This window comes from Fundulus heteroclitus, unplaced genomic scaffold (genome assembly GCF_011125445.2).
Source record: "Fundulus heteroclitus isolate FHET01 unplaced genomic scaffold, MU-UCD_Fhet_4.1 scaffold_49, whole genome shotgun sequence".
Lineage (NCBI taxonomy): Eukaryota > Metazoa > Chordata > Actinopteri > Cyprinodontiformes > Fundulidae > Fundulus > Fundulus heteroclitus.
In genome coordinates, this window is record NW_023396912.1 from 762712 (window position 1) to 780156 (window position 17445).

Sequence of the window (17445 nt, forward strand, 5' to 3'; positions counted from 1 at the left end):
TTTAACTGATTTACTTAAACTAACTCACGACAAACACATTCAGGATCCTGTTTTATGTAACGTAGAGATAATTTTTATTACACATAGATATTTATACTCAGAGCCTCACAACATAATTTTGCTGTGTTGTCGTTGTGCAGCTGAATGAGAATAAAGTCTGTCTGACTCTAAGTCCATAAAATATCAGAAATACGAGAAGAACTAAATATCTGAAGAGAATGAAAGTGAAACTATATTTACCTGATTTCCTTAAACTCAAGACAAACACATTCAGATGAAAGGATCCTGTTTTATGTACCATTCAGAGAATAAAGTCTGTCTGACTCTAAATCCATAAATTATCAGAACTAAAAATGTGAAGAGAATGAAAGTGAAAGTATATTTGTGTGATTTGCTTAAAGTAAGTGCAGAAGTGAGAGGTGTGAGGAAGCTTTTAATGGTCTCCTCCAGGTAAAGGATCCAGGCTGCAGTAGCGTTCAGATCCACTCCTCCTCACCACATGGTGGCGCTAGAGCAGCAATCCGCTGTTTGCTGACCGCCAATAAACACCAAGAAGTCTGATTTCCGCTACCAGCAGCTAGCTGCTGTTTCCATTGTTTGCTGCTGGACGCTTTCACAGCTTCCCACCATCCGAACCGCTCGGTCCACAACCAACCACACCCAACCAGGATCCAGTCCAGCAGGCGTCCCGGTTCCGACTGACCGCTGGATCCGCTCCAGAACCCGGAGGAGAAGCGGGACTCCCCCACGGCTCGGAGCTGGAAGCTGCACCGGGTGAGTCCAAAGGAGTCTTTAAGGCTCGGTTCCGACAGGCTGGAGGTCTGAGAGCCCAGCTGGACCTCAGCAGCTTCGCTCAGCGGGACCCGCTCTGGACACGTTCGCTCAGTAGGAGGTTCTGCTGGCGGTCTACAGGGGAACCCACTTCCTTTAGCTTAGCTGCTAGCTGCTGTAGCTGAGCCGGAGGACCCCGCTTAGCTGCCCGAGGTGATGCCGGTTTCCTCCACAGGGAGGCGCTGTTTACTTCCTGCTGGAACCTCAAAGCGGAACATTTTATGAAAAAGTTAAACTAGTAGTGCGAATATAATCGATGTCAATAAATAATATTCGATCCCAGATTTTTATCCAAGACATCCTGAACCAGAACTTAATGTCAATATTTACAAGATGACTTAGACTTAGACAACTTTATTTGTCGTTCTGTATGCACAGACTGCATTTAGAATGACATTTCGTTTGCATACAGGTTGAAAATTACAGTAGATTACAGGATAAAGTAAATTTACAGGATAAAGTTTAAAGATAAGGATAAAGATAACTCCCAGACAGGTGTTTTTTTTTTTTTTTTTTTTTTTTTTAATAATACACTTTATTTGTAGCAGTAAACAAGCCCAACAATGATTATATATACAAGACAAATTTAAACAGGAGATGAATGATGAAGGTAAACCTCTCTAGTTTTAAGGAGAGTTGGTACCAAAACCTCCACATTTAGAAAAACATGGACGGCGTTTCAAAAAACGGACAAATCAAATTCATCTTAAAGGTTTTAATCAACCTGAATCAACCTAATTTCATTTACATGTCAGTCAGTTCTTGTTCTAAGTCATTTAAATTAGACTCACAGAGCTCAGATAATCCTGGATGTGATCGTTGTTTCCTCTTCTGTTACTTTGGGCTTTGCTGCTGTTTATAATAATTATTAATGTAGTAATAGAAACCTGCAGCAGCTAAATGTAGCAGATCAGTAGCTGTGTGGTCCGTCTGGCAGCCAGGCGAGTGAGTTTTTAACGGGTAAAACTTCCTCTGTCAGTCTGACATTATCCAGACTGGATGAGGATTTGTTGATCCAGCTAAATAATGTGGATGTTCAGCTCTCCACAGATCTATTAAACTATTAATCTATTAAACTATTAATCTATTAAACTATTAATCTATTAAACTATTAATCTATTGAACTATTGAACTATTAAACTATTAAACTATTAATCTATTAAACTATTAATCTATTGAACTATTAATCTATTATTAAACTATTAATCTATTAAACTATTAATCTATTGAACTATTAAACTATTAATCTATTAAACTATTAATCTATTAAAGTGGTTCCATGATAGATTTATTAGTGTATCTGGAGGCCTTCGTTCTACCAGGAGTCATTTATCAGGGTCAGCATTAATGTGTCCTCCCTGTGAGGATTTAGCAGCTTTTAGACATTTTTTAACCATTATTGGTTAAATTTTCTCGCTTCTTGTTGCTGCTGCCGTGAATATTAGAACAAATAAAATGCTTATTTTCTCCAGAAAGGCTCGTTAGTCATGGAGTGAGACTCTTGAAAGGCAAAGAAGCCGATTTCAAATATTTGGCTGCAACAAACGATGCTTTTCTTTATAACACATTACGCAATTAGATAAATGAGCTAAAGACTTAAATTTAAAGAAAAAAAAAAAGGTGCTTTGGTCAAACAAAGTGGTTCTATAAGATATTCACCGTGGTTCAGCTTCTGTAGGAGAACCAAAGGTTAAAAATAGCAAAACAGGATCATTCTTCAGGATAATCAGCAAATAAAAAGCTGAGCCTGTTCCATACATACAGGACATTTAAAGAGAAAATCATTGCTTGTACTGATGAATAATTGTTAGACAACATGTAAATCAGCTTTATCTATTTAAAGGCATTACTAGCAGTGAATTCACTTGGTCTAAAGGACCAGAAAAGTTAATAATCTATGTATTAATCAGAGACGATTGGCTCCTTGGGAGACAATTTTCCTTTATTCTCTTGTATTTTTGTAATTTTTTTGTTACATTTTTATTTGCTCTTATTTTCTGGCATCTCCAGTAACATAAAGTAACTGCATTCAAGGTAGTTATGCAGACAATATGAAAGATGTTTTGAAATAAAAATTTGACAAATAAATGAAAGTTTTATATTTACATGAAGTTTTCCTCATTAATTCTCAGGAATGCACAACAGAGAAATGTCATTTTAAGGCCAACGTCTGTCTGCTTCTACCAGAAGGCCTCAGCTGTAACCATGTTGCATCAATAGATTATATTTGTTTAATAAAGCATCCCATAATATAATCTAGCCAGCGTGGAACTTCATCCTGACAGTTATACGCTGGCTAGATCCGTCTAGATGAGCCGTCTGTTTTGGTTGGCAGGATTCTTCCTCTCTTCTCTCACTTATATTGATTTGATTAAAACTATTTATAAATATATAATTTCTTAATGTCATTGCCTTTTATGATCTTCCTTCCTCTACAAATAAATAGTTGCTCTCATCTATTCTTCTACAGCTTGCATTTGTTTTGTTTATTCTGTATTATATATTTCTACATTCTCTTATGTCAGCTATATGAGTGGTGCATTATCACAGGAGCAAATTCCCTGTAAAACATTACTAGACAATAAAAGTCATTCTGATTCTGGTCTTTGATCAATAAAGTCGTTCCTTAAATTATGGAGTCCTCTTTTCCCCATCTTCAACCAGACATGGGGACCTTCTGCTCTTTACAAATATAAAGCATATATTTTAGGTTGTAGTTCCATTATTAACGCACTATTTAAATGTTCATCTGTCCAAAGTTTTAATTTCTGTGAATAAAGTCATAATTGTATCATTTTTCCTTCTTTCTAAGTTCTCTGCAGAAAGGATACCATATCAATCTTATTTTATATATTTTATATTTCCATTGTATTTATGTCATTGCGTTTGAGTTGTCTGCTTTATTCCCTTTTGTCTGATAAACTGGCATTAAATATCTAATAGCCTTCATGTCTGTATCTTCATCCTAGCTCCGTCTGTTAAGCTGATGCTGCAGTGATCTGAGAGATTTGTTGCATCATGATAGAAAACACAGATGTTTCCAACATTTAACCCTCTTACCGGTGATTTCTATCCGGGAATTGTTAATTCATTGATCGCTGTGATCTTTCTGGGCAGAATCGCACCAATTAGGTTGTTGTCTGTGATAAAACTATTCATCAACTCATTGTCTGCCTGATTTAGGTCACCTATCCGTTGATTTGGAGTCATAGTCCAGTCTGGTCCTAAAATCACACAATCGGTGAGGAACCGTCTTTTAGATCATATTCTAACCTGAGATAATTCATCCAGTCCTGTTTAAACTCTCGTTAAAACCAAGAACATTATTAAGACGACCAGATGATCAGTTTTGGTCATCACTGTTAACCAATGTCCACGTTTGTCTGCTTTGAGTGTCACAGCTTCCCCATGGCCCTAAAATATCTCATTTTAGGGGCCCAGTCATCAGTATATTTAATAAAATTAATAAACATTCATTTCAGCAATTAGCATCTCCCAGCAAAACAAAGAAGAAAGATCCAAGATCTAGTGAAACCCCCACAGAAATTATATGATTCTAAGAGGGAAAAGCCTGGAGTGTCTCTGGGAATCCAGTCTGAACGTTGGTGTTTACTGAAGCTAAACCTGCCGAGGCTCAGGTGTGACGCAGAGTTGACTGACGTGAGTAAATGTTCTGATATGAGGCTGTTAAAGCTGCAATAGATTAGTTTATTTAATTGCATAGAGTCAGGTTCGGTCTGCCATTATTTATAATTGATCTGGCATTATGATAATTCTGTGATACTGCAGCTAGATGTCGCCACGTCTGGTTATATTTGTTAATCATGCCAGGGAGAGTATTGTCTTTCGGCTCAAAAAGGACCGTCAAAACATTATCAGGATGGAGGCTGGTGTATATAACCTTATTTTATGAAGATCAAATGTTTTTTTGGTCTTTGTTTATAAGCATATAACATGGCTATATACCTTTTTAAAGAGATCGATTGCATTAAGTTATGTTGTTAGCGGATCTCGGTCACGTGGCTAATAACAAGGTTATTAGCATGATAGCTTCCTCTTAAGTTACACAAAATACCATTAATCAACTACAAAGTTCCCTATTAATGCTGTACGAACGCACTATGGAACAGTTGTGTAGCAAAACGAAAACAAGCGGGATGTTTAAACAATCTGTAGTAATGTTTAACTTGTTAGTAGCAAGGCCGTTAGGAACCCTAATAGCTGCTAATGCTAGCGGCCATTCAGGAGCTTATTTAAACCGATTCTTCAGCTATATTCAGTGCATGAGGAGACCAGAAAACACAAACCTTAATGTCCTTGGGGGCGCCTGTGGCTTGGTGGGTTGAGTAGTCGTCTGGCAATCTGAGGGTTGCGGGTTCGATTCCAGCTTCCCCTGCCACATGTCAATGTGCCCCTGGGCAAGGCACTTAACCCCAAGTTGCCTACCGAGCTGCGTCTCGGTGTATAAATGTGTGTGCGTTAGTGAGAGTGACTGGGTGAATGTGGCTATAGTGTACAGCGCTTTGGGTGGTCAGCATGACTGGAAAAGAACTATATAAGTTCAGTCCATTTACCATTTACCAAAACACAACCTAAAACACATTAGCATAGCTTTGTTTCAGAAGATTGCTAGCAGTTGCTAGCAGTTAGCCCGTTTAGCTTCAGGTAAATCTTAGCTAAACTTTAAAAATACAATGAACACATTAAAAGTAAACAATCCTACATTGTATTGTCCCAAACTGATTTTCTCGGTTCATCTTGGCCAAACCTCATAATTTTTGTTCTGTTCTGGTGACTGGGGGCATCTAGTGACGATAAGTTGTTGGTGTAGCATCTAGCTAGCACTGCGGTTCAGGGGGAAAGCTGGGAAAGAGCTCTCCTATTGGGTGTCCAGGCATTCTGGGTAAACTTCACTGGGTCTCCGCCGCTGTCCTCAATCAGTTTATAAATGCTGCAAAGTGTAGCGGCTGGCTGCTTGGGGGGGGGATGTTTGATTTCACAGAAAGCAGACTGTACTCGACTTTGATCCCTGACCTGGGCGTAAGGCTTCCCCTTGGATAATGGTAGAGGAAACATGGGTTTATATTGCTGTTTTATCTTTTATTTACAGTTTATTCACTTGGCTGGGGTGGTTTAGTTTTATTAATAACAAAGGTGATTGGCAGGACAGAAATACAGGCAGTCAATGTCATTTACAAAAATTCTCTACTTAAAACTCAAAGGTCTGTCTGCCCATGAGGTTACGAGGTGTCTGTTGATGACTTTGGGTGATCGTAGATTTTATTGAGGGGTGTTAAAAGTTTGCAGAGACAGGATGTTGACTATCATATGGACAAATCCGATGCTTTTAATAATCTGGCCTGGAAGTGGAAGTGAGGTTGGATTTGAATATTTTAAAAACCAGATCATTTTAGTAATGTCCTGATGGTTCAAACTATGAAATAGGGTGTACTTTCTTTATTAATGTCTAACCTTCAACCTGATCTGTCGTTGTTTCTACCAGGGTGCAGCTCAGAACGTCTCTACCAAGAGCTTCAGCTGAAGAATCAGAACATCTAAAGACCAAAGAGGTTCTGCAGCTCATCAGAATGAAGGAGGAGAACCATGAAATCATGATTGAGGTGGAGGAGGAGAACCGCGAGATGAAGATTGAGATGAAGATTGAGGTGAAGCAGGAGAACCATGAGATTAAAATTGAGGTGGAGGAGGAGAACCATGAGATGAAGATCGAGGAGGAGAACCATGAGATGAAACAGGAGAAGAATGATGAAGTTAAAGTGGAGGACTACCAGGACCAGGAAGCGGACCTCCACACTCTGAACACCACCAACCGGACCAACTCAGCCGCTTCCTCTGGTCCCAGTGATCTACAGGTCAGTGTTCAGGTCTTTTTTCCTTTCTACATTCTTCATATTTATTATTATTTCACCATTTTTATAATTTCCTGTTTGAAACTTAAGACTCGGGAAGCACAGCTCAATGGGGCGCTCAGACCGACAGAACCCGGTCACTGGGCTGTCCGTCAAGCTAATGATAGCGTTAGCTTGTGTTGTACCAGAGGTTTACTACCTACTACTATATTGCAAATGTATGTAACTTCTATTTATCCAGGTAGATCTCACTGAGATTAAAAATCTCTTTTTTAAGAGAGACCTGGCCAAGAGTGGCAGCAGCATGCAGACTTGACATTGTTAGCTGTTGTCTGCCCCTTGCAGCTGATCTGTGGCTGTCTGCAGTGGTGTAGTGGTCCCTGGAGACGTGGGTATACTCTCAATGTTTGCCCTTTTTAGACGCAGCTCAGAAAAATGCTGTTTTAAGAACAATGACACGTAACACTGCTCTATTTAGTTTACCCAAAAATCCATCACTAGGGTTTACTCATTTTAGCCTAAAATATTTAGCCTAAAACATTTAGATTAAAATATTTCCTTGAGCTACTACATGAGGTGTGAAAATACTGTTGTCTCTTTTTTTTAAAGATTTTATCCAGCTTCTTGCAGGTAATGTAAAATTTTCTTTGGTTTATATTGAAGGAATTCCTACACTACACCCAGAATCAACATTTCATTACTTTACTGCAGGTTTTTCAATATAGTTGCGTGCGCCGAGGCGATCTAGAAGAAAATGCAGCAAGGCCATTGAGGTGGTTGAAAAAGATCTTGCATTCTTTAAGTTTTGAGGCCCCTTGAGTCAACGCTAAATTGAGCTGATATGCATAGCAGTGAATAAAGCCAAAGGTGCTCTCTCCTTAATATTAGCCTGCACCCTATTTAATCCAGAAGACATGACCGATGCGCCGTCAAAACACTGTGCCACAACTTTACCCAGACATTCATTTTCCACCAAAAACCGGATGATAAAACCTGCAGTGTCATCGGCTCGCTTCCCACTGGTAACATCTTCAAATCTGACAAACCGCTCCTTGACACCTGTGTCCGTTACATAACGCAGAACCAGTGCGAGCTGCGCTGCGTTACTCACGTCTGTTGTCTCATCCAACATAACAGAGACAAAAGGTGCTTTATTAACTTTCCTTCTGATCTCTTCCCCCATCACTTCAGCAATAGCAGTGATCAGGTCGTTTTGTATTTTGCCCGACGTCCCACTAAACACTTTATTAGTGGACAGGTGGTAATGTAAATCCGTGTCTTCAGATGTGTCTTCTATGAATATAAAAACGGAATCATTGTTTTAAAATTTTAACATGGCCTTTTTTGTTTTCCTCTCTGTAAACATAGGAGCATAAAGATCATCAGACTGGTGGAGCCCTCACCGCACCATCTAAAGGAACGGCACGTGGTCAACCTGGGGGGAAAAAATACAGCTGTGTCGAGTGTTTAATAACTTTTGAAACTAAATCTAATCTAATGGTGCATCAAAGGATCCACACTGGAGAGAGTGTGGATCCGTGTGGATACAGCTGTGACCATTGTGGAGCGACCTTTAACCGTAAATCTAGTTTACGCAGACATAAACAGATTCACACTACAGAGAGACCATACAGCTGTGACCAATGTGCTGCAACTTTTAGAGCCAAATCTGATTTTAGGATACATCAACGGATCCATACTGGAGAGAGACCATACAGCTGTGACCAGTGTGAAGCAACGTTTAGAGCCCGGGCTGACTTTAAGATGCACCAGTGGATCCACACCGGAGAGAAACCATACAGCTGTGACCAGTGCGATGCAACTTTTCTAAGAAGAAACGCCCTAATTGAGCATCAGAGGATCCATACTGGAGAGAGACCATACTGCTGTGACCAGTGTGGAGCAACATTTAGAGCCAGATCTTATTTTAAGATTCATCAACGGATCCACACTGGTGAGAAGCCATACAGCTGTGACCAGTGTGGTGCAGCATTTCAAAATACATCTAATTTAAAGGTTCATCAACGCACCCACGTTACAGACAGACCACACAGCTGTGACCAATGTGGAGCAACTTTTAAAATTAAATCAAGTTTACTGAGACATCAAATGGGCCACACTGGGGAGAGACCATACTTCTGCGATCAGTGTGCTGCAGCTTTTGACACTAAATCTAATTTAACTGTGCATAAACGGATCCACACTGGAGAGAGACCATACAGCTGTGACAAATGTGGAGCAGCCTTTAAAACAAAATCTAATTTAACAGTGCATCAGCAGACTCACACTGAAGAGAGACCATGCATCTGTCATCAGTGTGGAGCAGCTTTTAAAACTAAATCTAGTTTACTGAAACATGAACGGATCCACACCGGTGAGAAACTATACAGCTGTGAGCACTGTGAAGCAACTTTCAGAACCAGATTAGATTTTAAGTTGCATCAACGGACCCACAATGGAGAGAGAGAACATAGCTGTAACCAGTGTGGTGAAAGTTTTAAAATTCAATCTCTTTTAAAGGAACATTATTTGAGCCACACCGGAAAGAAACCATACAGCTGTGACCAGTGTGGAGCGACTTTTAAAATCCAATCTCTTTTAAAAAAGCACATTTTTATTCACAGTGGAGAGAGACCATACAATTGTGAACAGTGTGGAGCAACTTTTAACCATAAATCTAGTTTACGTAGACATAAACAGATCCATACAGCAGAAAAACCATACAGCTGTGACCATTGTGAAGTAACATTTAGAGCCAGATCAGATTTCAGGATACATCAGAGGATACATACTGGAGAGAGACCATACAGCTGTGATAAGTGTGATGCAACTTTTAGAGCCAGGGCTGAATTTAAGATACATCAGTGGAGCCACACCGGAGAGAAACCATACAGTTGTGACCAGTGTGCTGCAACTTTTCTAAGAAAATATACACTTGTAGTACATCAAAGAATTCACACTGGAGAAAAACCATACTGTTGTGACCAGTGTGGAGCAACCTTTAGAGCTAGATCTTATCTTAGAATACACCAACGGATCCACACTGGAGAGAAACCTTACAAATGCGAACAGTGTGGTGCAGCCTTTCAGATTAAATCGAATTTAACGGTTCATAAGCGGACCCACACTGGAGAGAAACCATACAGTTGTGACCAGTGTGACGCTGCTTTTAAAACTAAGTCTAGTTTACTGAGACATCAAATGATCCACAGTGGGGAGAAACCATACTGCTGTGACCAGTGTGCTGCGACGTTTGACACTAAATCTAATTTAACGGTGCATCAACGGATCCACACTGGAGAGAGACCATACAAATGTGACCAGTGTGGAGCAGCCTTTCAAACTAAATCTAATTTAACAGTTCATCAACGGATCCATGCTGGAAAGACTCCATACAGTTGTGACCAGTGTGGAGCAGCTTTTAAAACGAGATCTAGTTTAATGAAACATCAACAAATGCACACTGGGAAGACACCATAATGCTGTGACCAGGCTGCTGAAACTTACTTAAGGGTACATAAACAGAATCATAGTGAATAGAGACCATTCATGAGCAACATCCCCTGCAACTGTCATGACTAATGTTTTGTTTTGGTGCAAACCTTGACAGACTTTCAAACCCAGGATTTGAACCCTTAAAAATGATTTCAATGTGAAAAGGATGTACTTTAAAGGATGACACTAGACAGTCCAAATTTTAATACAAGATTTTCTATCCATTTCTGTTAAAGCTTTTACATGTCAACGTTCTAATTATTATCACCATTTACACGGCAGCAGTAGAAACTTGAAAATAATGTAATTTCCACACTGCACCACTAGTGATGCTATGTTGTTTGGAACACTATAATCTCTGAAATACTATAAGTTCAGAAGATTGAGATGGCTATGGTTCCTGGGTTAGGTATTTGGTGAATGGAGGGGTTGAATGGCATCAGTGGGGGAGTTGATCAGCTTTGCTCTGCTGATGCTAACAGCAGTAAGAGCTACAGATGCCCACCAAGTTGTGAAAAGGTCTGAAACAGCTCAGCAGAAGGTGGTGCTTAGACTGAAGATAATAAAGTTCTCCTATGAGCAGACGATGAGGTTCAACCGTTGCTTAAGGTAGCTTTGAATAAAGTCCCTGCCAAGTTGTGGTTATATTCAGAAGAATAAGCAGCTGAAACAGTACTCCACTATCCACCATTTTGTTTACTTCTTCTTCTGGGGTTGTTACAGTTGTACGCAGCCATAATGTGTCTGTGCATTAATTTATGACAATCTCTATCGTTCTGCGCATGAGCCAGAGAGTCCGTGCAGGAAAAGTGGAGGGTAAACTGGAAAAGACTAAACCCGGACATTTCTAAACGGTTACGCTCTGGAACTCGGTTTCAAACTGTGCCGTTGTAAGACAAAACAGTCGGCATTGTCGTGTCAATTAACTGTACAAATGCAACCAAACCTGCGTGAGAAACTTGATTGGTGAAACGTTGGACCTCTGATTACGATTGATTTTACGTGGAGTTTTGGATTTCCTTTAAAATTACATGAATCAACATGAAAATGATTAAACTGAAGGGATGACAGTGGCTCAGGAGGTAGGAGTTTGTCCTGTAAACAGTAAGTTGCCAGTTTGAAACCCTGTCCACCTGTTCGTATTAGCCGTTGTGTCCTTGAGCAAGGCACTCCAACCATGCTTGCCTGCTCAGGGGGCCCATTGATACGATTGTCTGGGAGCCTTGCTTCTGTCAGTCTACTGGCCTCAATGTCTAACGGTAGTGTGAAGCGCTTTGGGGTCCTCGAACTTGGTAAAGCGCTACAGGTACCGGATATTTACCACATGTTACCTCTTGATTTGAAAAGTTTACAATCAACTGACTCTTGTTGGATCTATGCATAATAAAACCCTGTGCCTACACCTCCAGGCAGTCATTGCTGCTCTTTCAGTGTTAAAGGAGCGCACCAACGCTTGGTTCTCTGTAGCGTGTGCTGAAGGCACCGACCAGCAACGGTTACGAAAGCTTGCAGGCAAGTTTGATTTTCCTCTGTCTAAGGGGGAGTGGTGGCTTTAGAGAGCTGCCGGTTCAACTCCCATAGACTGTGTCTATGGGAGTGAGGACCCAGTATCTCCCATAGACACTGGGTCCTCAGCCCCAGAATGCTCCCCGGGCGCTGCACAGTGGCAGCCCACTGCGTCCTGAGGCCCGTTTCTTTATTTCTGCTTCCCTGTTTGGTCTGAAGTCAAATCGCTGCGTCTTCCTCCTAGTCGGGCAGGATAAGGCGGATTCAGAAGTCGGATAGTTCAGTGCTGCCGCTACTTGCTTAAAGTGTTGAATGTTCGCCGCAGACTAGGAGCTGAGTCTTCATGTGCAAACTTTCCTCTTAAGGGGATGATTTTTGTTGTCCTTTTCGTTTAGGGGTAACTCTTAAATCCGCCAGGAGCCAAATTGTAGCATTTACATGTATTTAATGTAATTCTGTAGCCGATGGTCTGACCTCCTGAGTTGAATCATTTCTTCTTCTTCTTCCTCCTCCTGTTGTTTGTCTGGTGGTGATTTTATGGCTCTTTGTTGAGGCTGTTAGCCATTAACGGCTAAAGAGGATAGAAGCTACACCTGTGTTGCTTCTATCGAGGCTCGACTCCTGCTTCCTCTCCTGGCTAACAACTGCTGCCCTGGCTTTGGTCATAATCATCACTAATGTTCCATCCCTGCCTCACACTCCTAGTTTATCCAAAGCTTTGCTTATCTCACATAACCTGCTGGTGCTGACTGACGGATATTCCTGCCAGTCGGTGTTGCCGTTCAAAGATCTCTTCACGGCTTTCATGCTGGAGTCAAACTGAACCATAGATGACCTGTTTAGTTGTCTAGGAAGTGCTGGTCTACACTTATTTTTCTGTTGCTCACTAATTGTTAATCGATGGTTTTGTATTTAACCTTTTTATTATTAGCAGATGTGTGAGTCTAGTTAAAGAGTTTGTTTCTCAAATAGTTTGATTGTATCAGGAAGTTATTTTTTTTAATAAACTCTCACATGAACAGAGAAACATGTTTGTGCTTATTTTTTATAAGACAGAGATGCTGCCTGAAGGTTAGCGCTCAAATTATCCCTATTTAAGGTTTACAGCATGGACCACAGCAGCTTTTCCCTCCAAGGATCAGGTGAGTTACGACACATTGGGACTGCCAGGATGGTTACATCAAAGGTCTCAGCTGTAAGGACGGCTGGTATAACACCTGCTTGTTTCTACATGTCTACTCAGCTGTGCTTTGGCCTGCTAAGTAAAAGTCTCATAAAGGTTCATGTTTTAAGAGGAAGTGAGTGTAAACAGTCATATGTCCAGATAACCAATCAGTAAAGCATAGAACATGAAAAAAAGGTTTAACAATTCATGCATCTTATTTAAAAGAATATCTAAAGAAACCTGGTAGATTATTAATTGGAGCATAAATCTGACAATTTGCTTTCTGTTTAGGTTTCTGAACACTAGTTGTTCAGGTTGGTCGGGACGAAGCTAACGTTTAATTTATAGTTCCTGGAAAGTTTTCTGCTGTCAGGCTGAGATGTCGTCTCTAAAGTCTTCACAGTGTCGCAGCTTGTCTTCTGAGCTTTTAATACTTCAGGAGCTGCTAAAAAGGCTCAATCATGCAGTATTTAGGACCTGAGGGTCCAGCTGGAGGTCAGGGTGATGTGATGAGAGACGACGGCCATCATGATTCAACTAAAGCTCTCCTGTCTCTCCTGTCTTCTTCTCAACACGTGGTTTTAAGGCTGATTGATTCAGAAATCTAAAAAAAAAAACTCCCTATGAACAAATATAACCTTTGATTTTACAGTCCAGAGCTCACGTGTCTAACCCTAATCCTGGTCAAAGTCATGGTCATCTGATGAGCCGTTGCTCTGCCACCATTGTTTGGTGTTGGCATTTTCTAAAGTGATGGAAGGACATCTTTCTGCTGGTAAAACCACAATCACTGACATCACAGTCCATGTGACATCTGTAGACACTATGTCCTTAAAGAATGACAGAAAAAACACATTTAGAAGTTACCAAAGATACATTTTAATGATGCATGTGATTAACTATGTTTTTGCCTCTGTCACACCCAAATTTCCACAATGTGGGACAATAAAGGAATTTCTTATCTTCTTATCTTGGTTGACGTCTCCAGAGATGAGGAACGAGGCCTTTGGGTCTGCCGCTGCCCATGAGCAGAGCACTGTCACCAGCAGGCTGTGTTAATGGTGGCGCTCATGATCTTTCCCCAAACAGGATGTCAGCAGCTCTCTGATGGAGCTGATCACTTTGGGTTTCATGTGTGGGAAAAAAAACAGCATTTTAAGTTTTTATCTAGAAGCTAGACTATAAGTAATAATTTCTGTCCTTTCAACAGAACTCCTGCTGCAGCGTTTCAATAACCTGAAGGGTTTGGGGTTGAATTTTATGGACTTCCTGGTCATTTCTCCTGAAAATCCCAGCAGTCCAGGACAAAGGGCTGAATATATAAATAAATATATATATATATATATATATATATATATATATATATATATATATATAGACCTGTTTATGTAATAAGCTGTAACTATTTGACTTTTCCTCTCGGTTTACTCCGTTTCTTTCTGATCACAGTTGTCCTGGTTATTGATTAACTAGGTTACGTCTGCCGCTCATTTTATGTGTGTTTTGTCTGCAGTAATGTGTGATGTATTACATTTAATGATCAGAAGTTCCTCCCGATGCCGTTGTACCGTTTGTACTTTGACATTAAGGTCATTCATTTATTGTTAATAAAGCAGAGACGCTCAGGTGGAGGTGGACCCGTTCATCTGCCTCCTCTGCAGCACAGCTGGCAGAACCTGCTCCAACCTGCTCCTCCTTCAGCCATGACACTCTCAGGAGACGGAGCTCTGGGTCCAGCAGAACCCTTTTAGCAGTATCTGACCAGCGGCTGATCCCAGCTCAAGGCTCAGCTCAGGTGTCAGAGAATCAGGAGCTCCTCCAGGGCCTGACAGGTTCTCTGAGGAGGTTCTGGTTGCTCTCTGACAGGAAGATGAAGAAGCTGCTGCTGGTTGGGATCCTTCTGCACGGTAAGATCCTCTTCCTCTCTCTGCTCTCATCATCCTCACTTCAGCCTCTGGAGAGGTTCTGGAGGTCCAGAGCAGCAGGTCTGACCATCACTGGGCTCTTCTAGCTGCTTCTCTTCTGGTTTTGTAACTTTAACGAGGAGTCAAAGTGGATAATTAGTTTTACCCACATAAAGACCTTCAGGATTTAAAGTTAAAGGAAAGCTTGTTTTTCTGGGATCTGTCCTAAATTGACCCCAGCACTGATCTGCTCTTTGGAACCACCGGGTCACGCCTCTGATTAAACTGTTTTTTTCTGATAGCCGCTCTTATCAGGATCACAAAAGCAAGAAAATGATGACGGTGCAGAATGAAAAGTAAACTAAGGCAGCAGAACCACGGTGAGACCGAAAGGTAATAATTAAACCACAGGAGTCCAAATCCAGTCCTGGAGAATCCACCAGGCCTGAGGAGTCCACCAGGTCTGAATCAAATGGACACTATGGTCTCCTGGACATGAGATCAGGTTCTACAGAGTTCTGCTTAGTGACCCAATTATTCTATCCAGGCGTTCTGAAGCAGAGACACATTTAAAACCTGAAGGACATGATCAGCATTAGATACGTTTTCTTTATCGGCTATTATGTCATATTATGTTTAATATTTCTAATAATTGTGTTTTATTATACTGTTTAATTTTTAATAAGATGAGAAAAAAGACATTAAAATATCCCATATTGTAGATTAGAAGGTGCTCCCTCCACACTTAGTGGAAGTAATGGGCTTAGTGGGCCCACTGGCATTAACACAATAATTCTTAGTGCTACACAGACAGATAGGACACGTTAAAAAGCCTTATCGGATCTTTTCTGTTGATAGTTCTGTAGTTCTGATGAATTCTGGACAAAAATAATCATAAAATTATGAAATAAGCTGCAGCAGATCATAGAAAACATCCCCCTGTGTTTATAAACTGATGCCTGGTTGGCACCAGCGGTCCCATTAGCTGGCCTGTCCGTCTGCATGCTGCCACACATTAATCAGTCATTCACTTTATTTTGGTAAATTGTCCACATTAATCACAGGAAACATCAAAAGAACAACAATAAACAAATCCACATCCTACGAAAAAAGGAATAGGCTGAAGCAAAGCTTGTTTTTGCCTACCCTGTTTCTATACCTTACAACCTACCAGGATATCTTCACAATAGATATATAAATCTACATAACAGCGTAAGATTTTATCATTTCACATTTTAAAGCTCTTTTAAAGTTCATAACTTAAAATCATCATTCAATTCATTCTACAGTTTCACACCAATAACTGAAACACATCTAGACTTTATCTCACTCTTGTCTTTTGCACATTTACATATAAACAAACCTCGCAAATTATATTTATTCTCTCTTGGCTTAAATCATTTCTGAATACCAGAAGGAAGACTTTTGTTCAATGCTTTATACATTATTTCCAGTATTCTTATATAAACAATATCTTTAAATTTTAATGTATTACTTTGAATAAAAAGTTTTTCCTGCACAACAGTAATTGACCATCATAGTGAGCTGTCAAATCAAAGTTATACCCTTTACCTGTTCCTCTGCCTGTATATACTAGCCTCCAGCAGACGGACAGTGCCAGATTATTGAAACCATTGAGTTAGTAGATGTCCAGCCTTCTTCCTGATCTCTAGTTTTGATCATGACCTTTGACTTTGATTGATTAAGAGGTCAAAGGTCAGTGTTAATGAGATCAATGAAACCTCAGTCCAGCTGCTAAAAGTGACTTTCTCTATGTGTCCTCACAGTTTCCCTGAAGGTCTCGGCTGTAGAGATTTTGGAGGGCGGGTCCATCCTGTTGTCCTGTGACTTTCCCACAGATGAACTGGTCCGGCCCACAGTGGCGTGGATCCGGTCTGACCTCAGTCCCCCCATTGTCCACAAGCTTCAGCCAGAAGGAGGTCAACTGGAAGATCAGAACCGGCTTTACAGAGGCAGAACCTCCATGAAGACTGACGCTCTGACCACTGGAGACCTGAGCCTGAACCTGACTAAGCTGCAGGTGTCTGACACTGGAACCTACACCTGCACCGTCAGAACCTCTAAAGGAGAACTGAAAGTTACAAACAGAGAACTACTGGTTAAAGGTCAGTAACAGGAACAGTTTCTGGAGAAACACCTCAGAGCTTAGAGGTCACGATGTTCTTCCTGCGTTTCCACAGAGCAATTTCCTTCATGGGTCAAACATCTCCTGGTTCTCCTGGTTCCGGTTCTAATCGTATCTGCAGGTCTTTTATTTTATTGTCGGCACTATTTCATGTCAGGTGAGTCTGTAAATCTACATTACCCATAATGCACAGCGTTACATGACAGATCATGTTTCATAGACTGGAGTCCCATGTCTCCATTCAGCAGGGTTCTAGCAGGTCTGGTCTCATGAATCCAGGGTTCTGTACTACAGAGTAAGATTAACAGCTGAGTTGGATATACTGGCCTGAAAGTTTGACTTATTGGTACCACGAGGTTGGGCCCACCTTGGTCACAGAGACTGGACTCCTGATTTGTTCTGGAGCATTTTTTATTATCAACCTGGTCAGTGAGAACACTAGAAAACATTAAAAATAGTCCTAGAATATTAGAATCTATCCTAAATAACAAAGGATTACAGATGGACCTGAAACCAGAACAGATTTAT

At 40.7% G+C, this 17445-nt stretch overlaps 2 protein-coding genes across 3 annotated transcripts in view; both read left to right on the forward strand.

The window, feature by feature from the left end:
* The first annotated feature begins 489 nt into the window (after positions 1–489).
* LOC105923902 (zinc finger protein 271) lies at positions 490–10330 on the forward strand. The gene is made up of 3 exons (XM_036132268.1): positions 490–774; positions 6335–6705; positions 8068–10330. Exons 2-3 carry the CDS (start codon positions 6420–6422, stop codon positions 10179–10181), a joined length of 2400 nt encoding a protein of 799 aa, XP_035988161.1. The 5' UTR covers positions 490–774; positions 6335–6419; the 3' UTR covers positions 10182–10330.
* Positions 10331–14486: 4156 nt separating this feature from the next.
* The window catches only part of LOC110368142, a 192741-nt gene continuing 189782 nt past the window's right edge, over positions 14487–17445 (forward strand). For both annotated transcript variants that reach the window (XM_036132258.1, XM_036132259.1), the window contains exons 1-3: positions 14487–14774; positions 16559–16897; positions 16973–17074. In XM_036132258.1, the coding sequence (XP_035988151.1) occupies positions 14738–14774; positions 16559–16897; positions 16973–17074 (478 nt within the window). In that variant the 5' untranslated portion in view covers positions 14487–14737. The remainder of the gene's footprint in view (positions 14775–16558; positions 16898–16972; positions 17075–17445) is intronic.

Coding starts and splice junctions, on each gene's coding strand:
- LOC105923902 (XM_036132268.1), top strand. CDS start 6,420: ATGAAGGAGGAGAACCATGAAATCATGATTGAGGTGGAGGAGGAGAAC. Junction 6,706..8,067: donor TGGTCCCAGTGATCTACAGG/TCAGTGTTCAGG, acceptor CTCTGTAAACAT/AGGAGCATAAAGATCATCAG.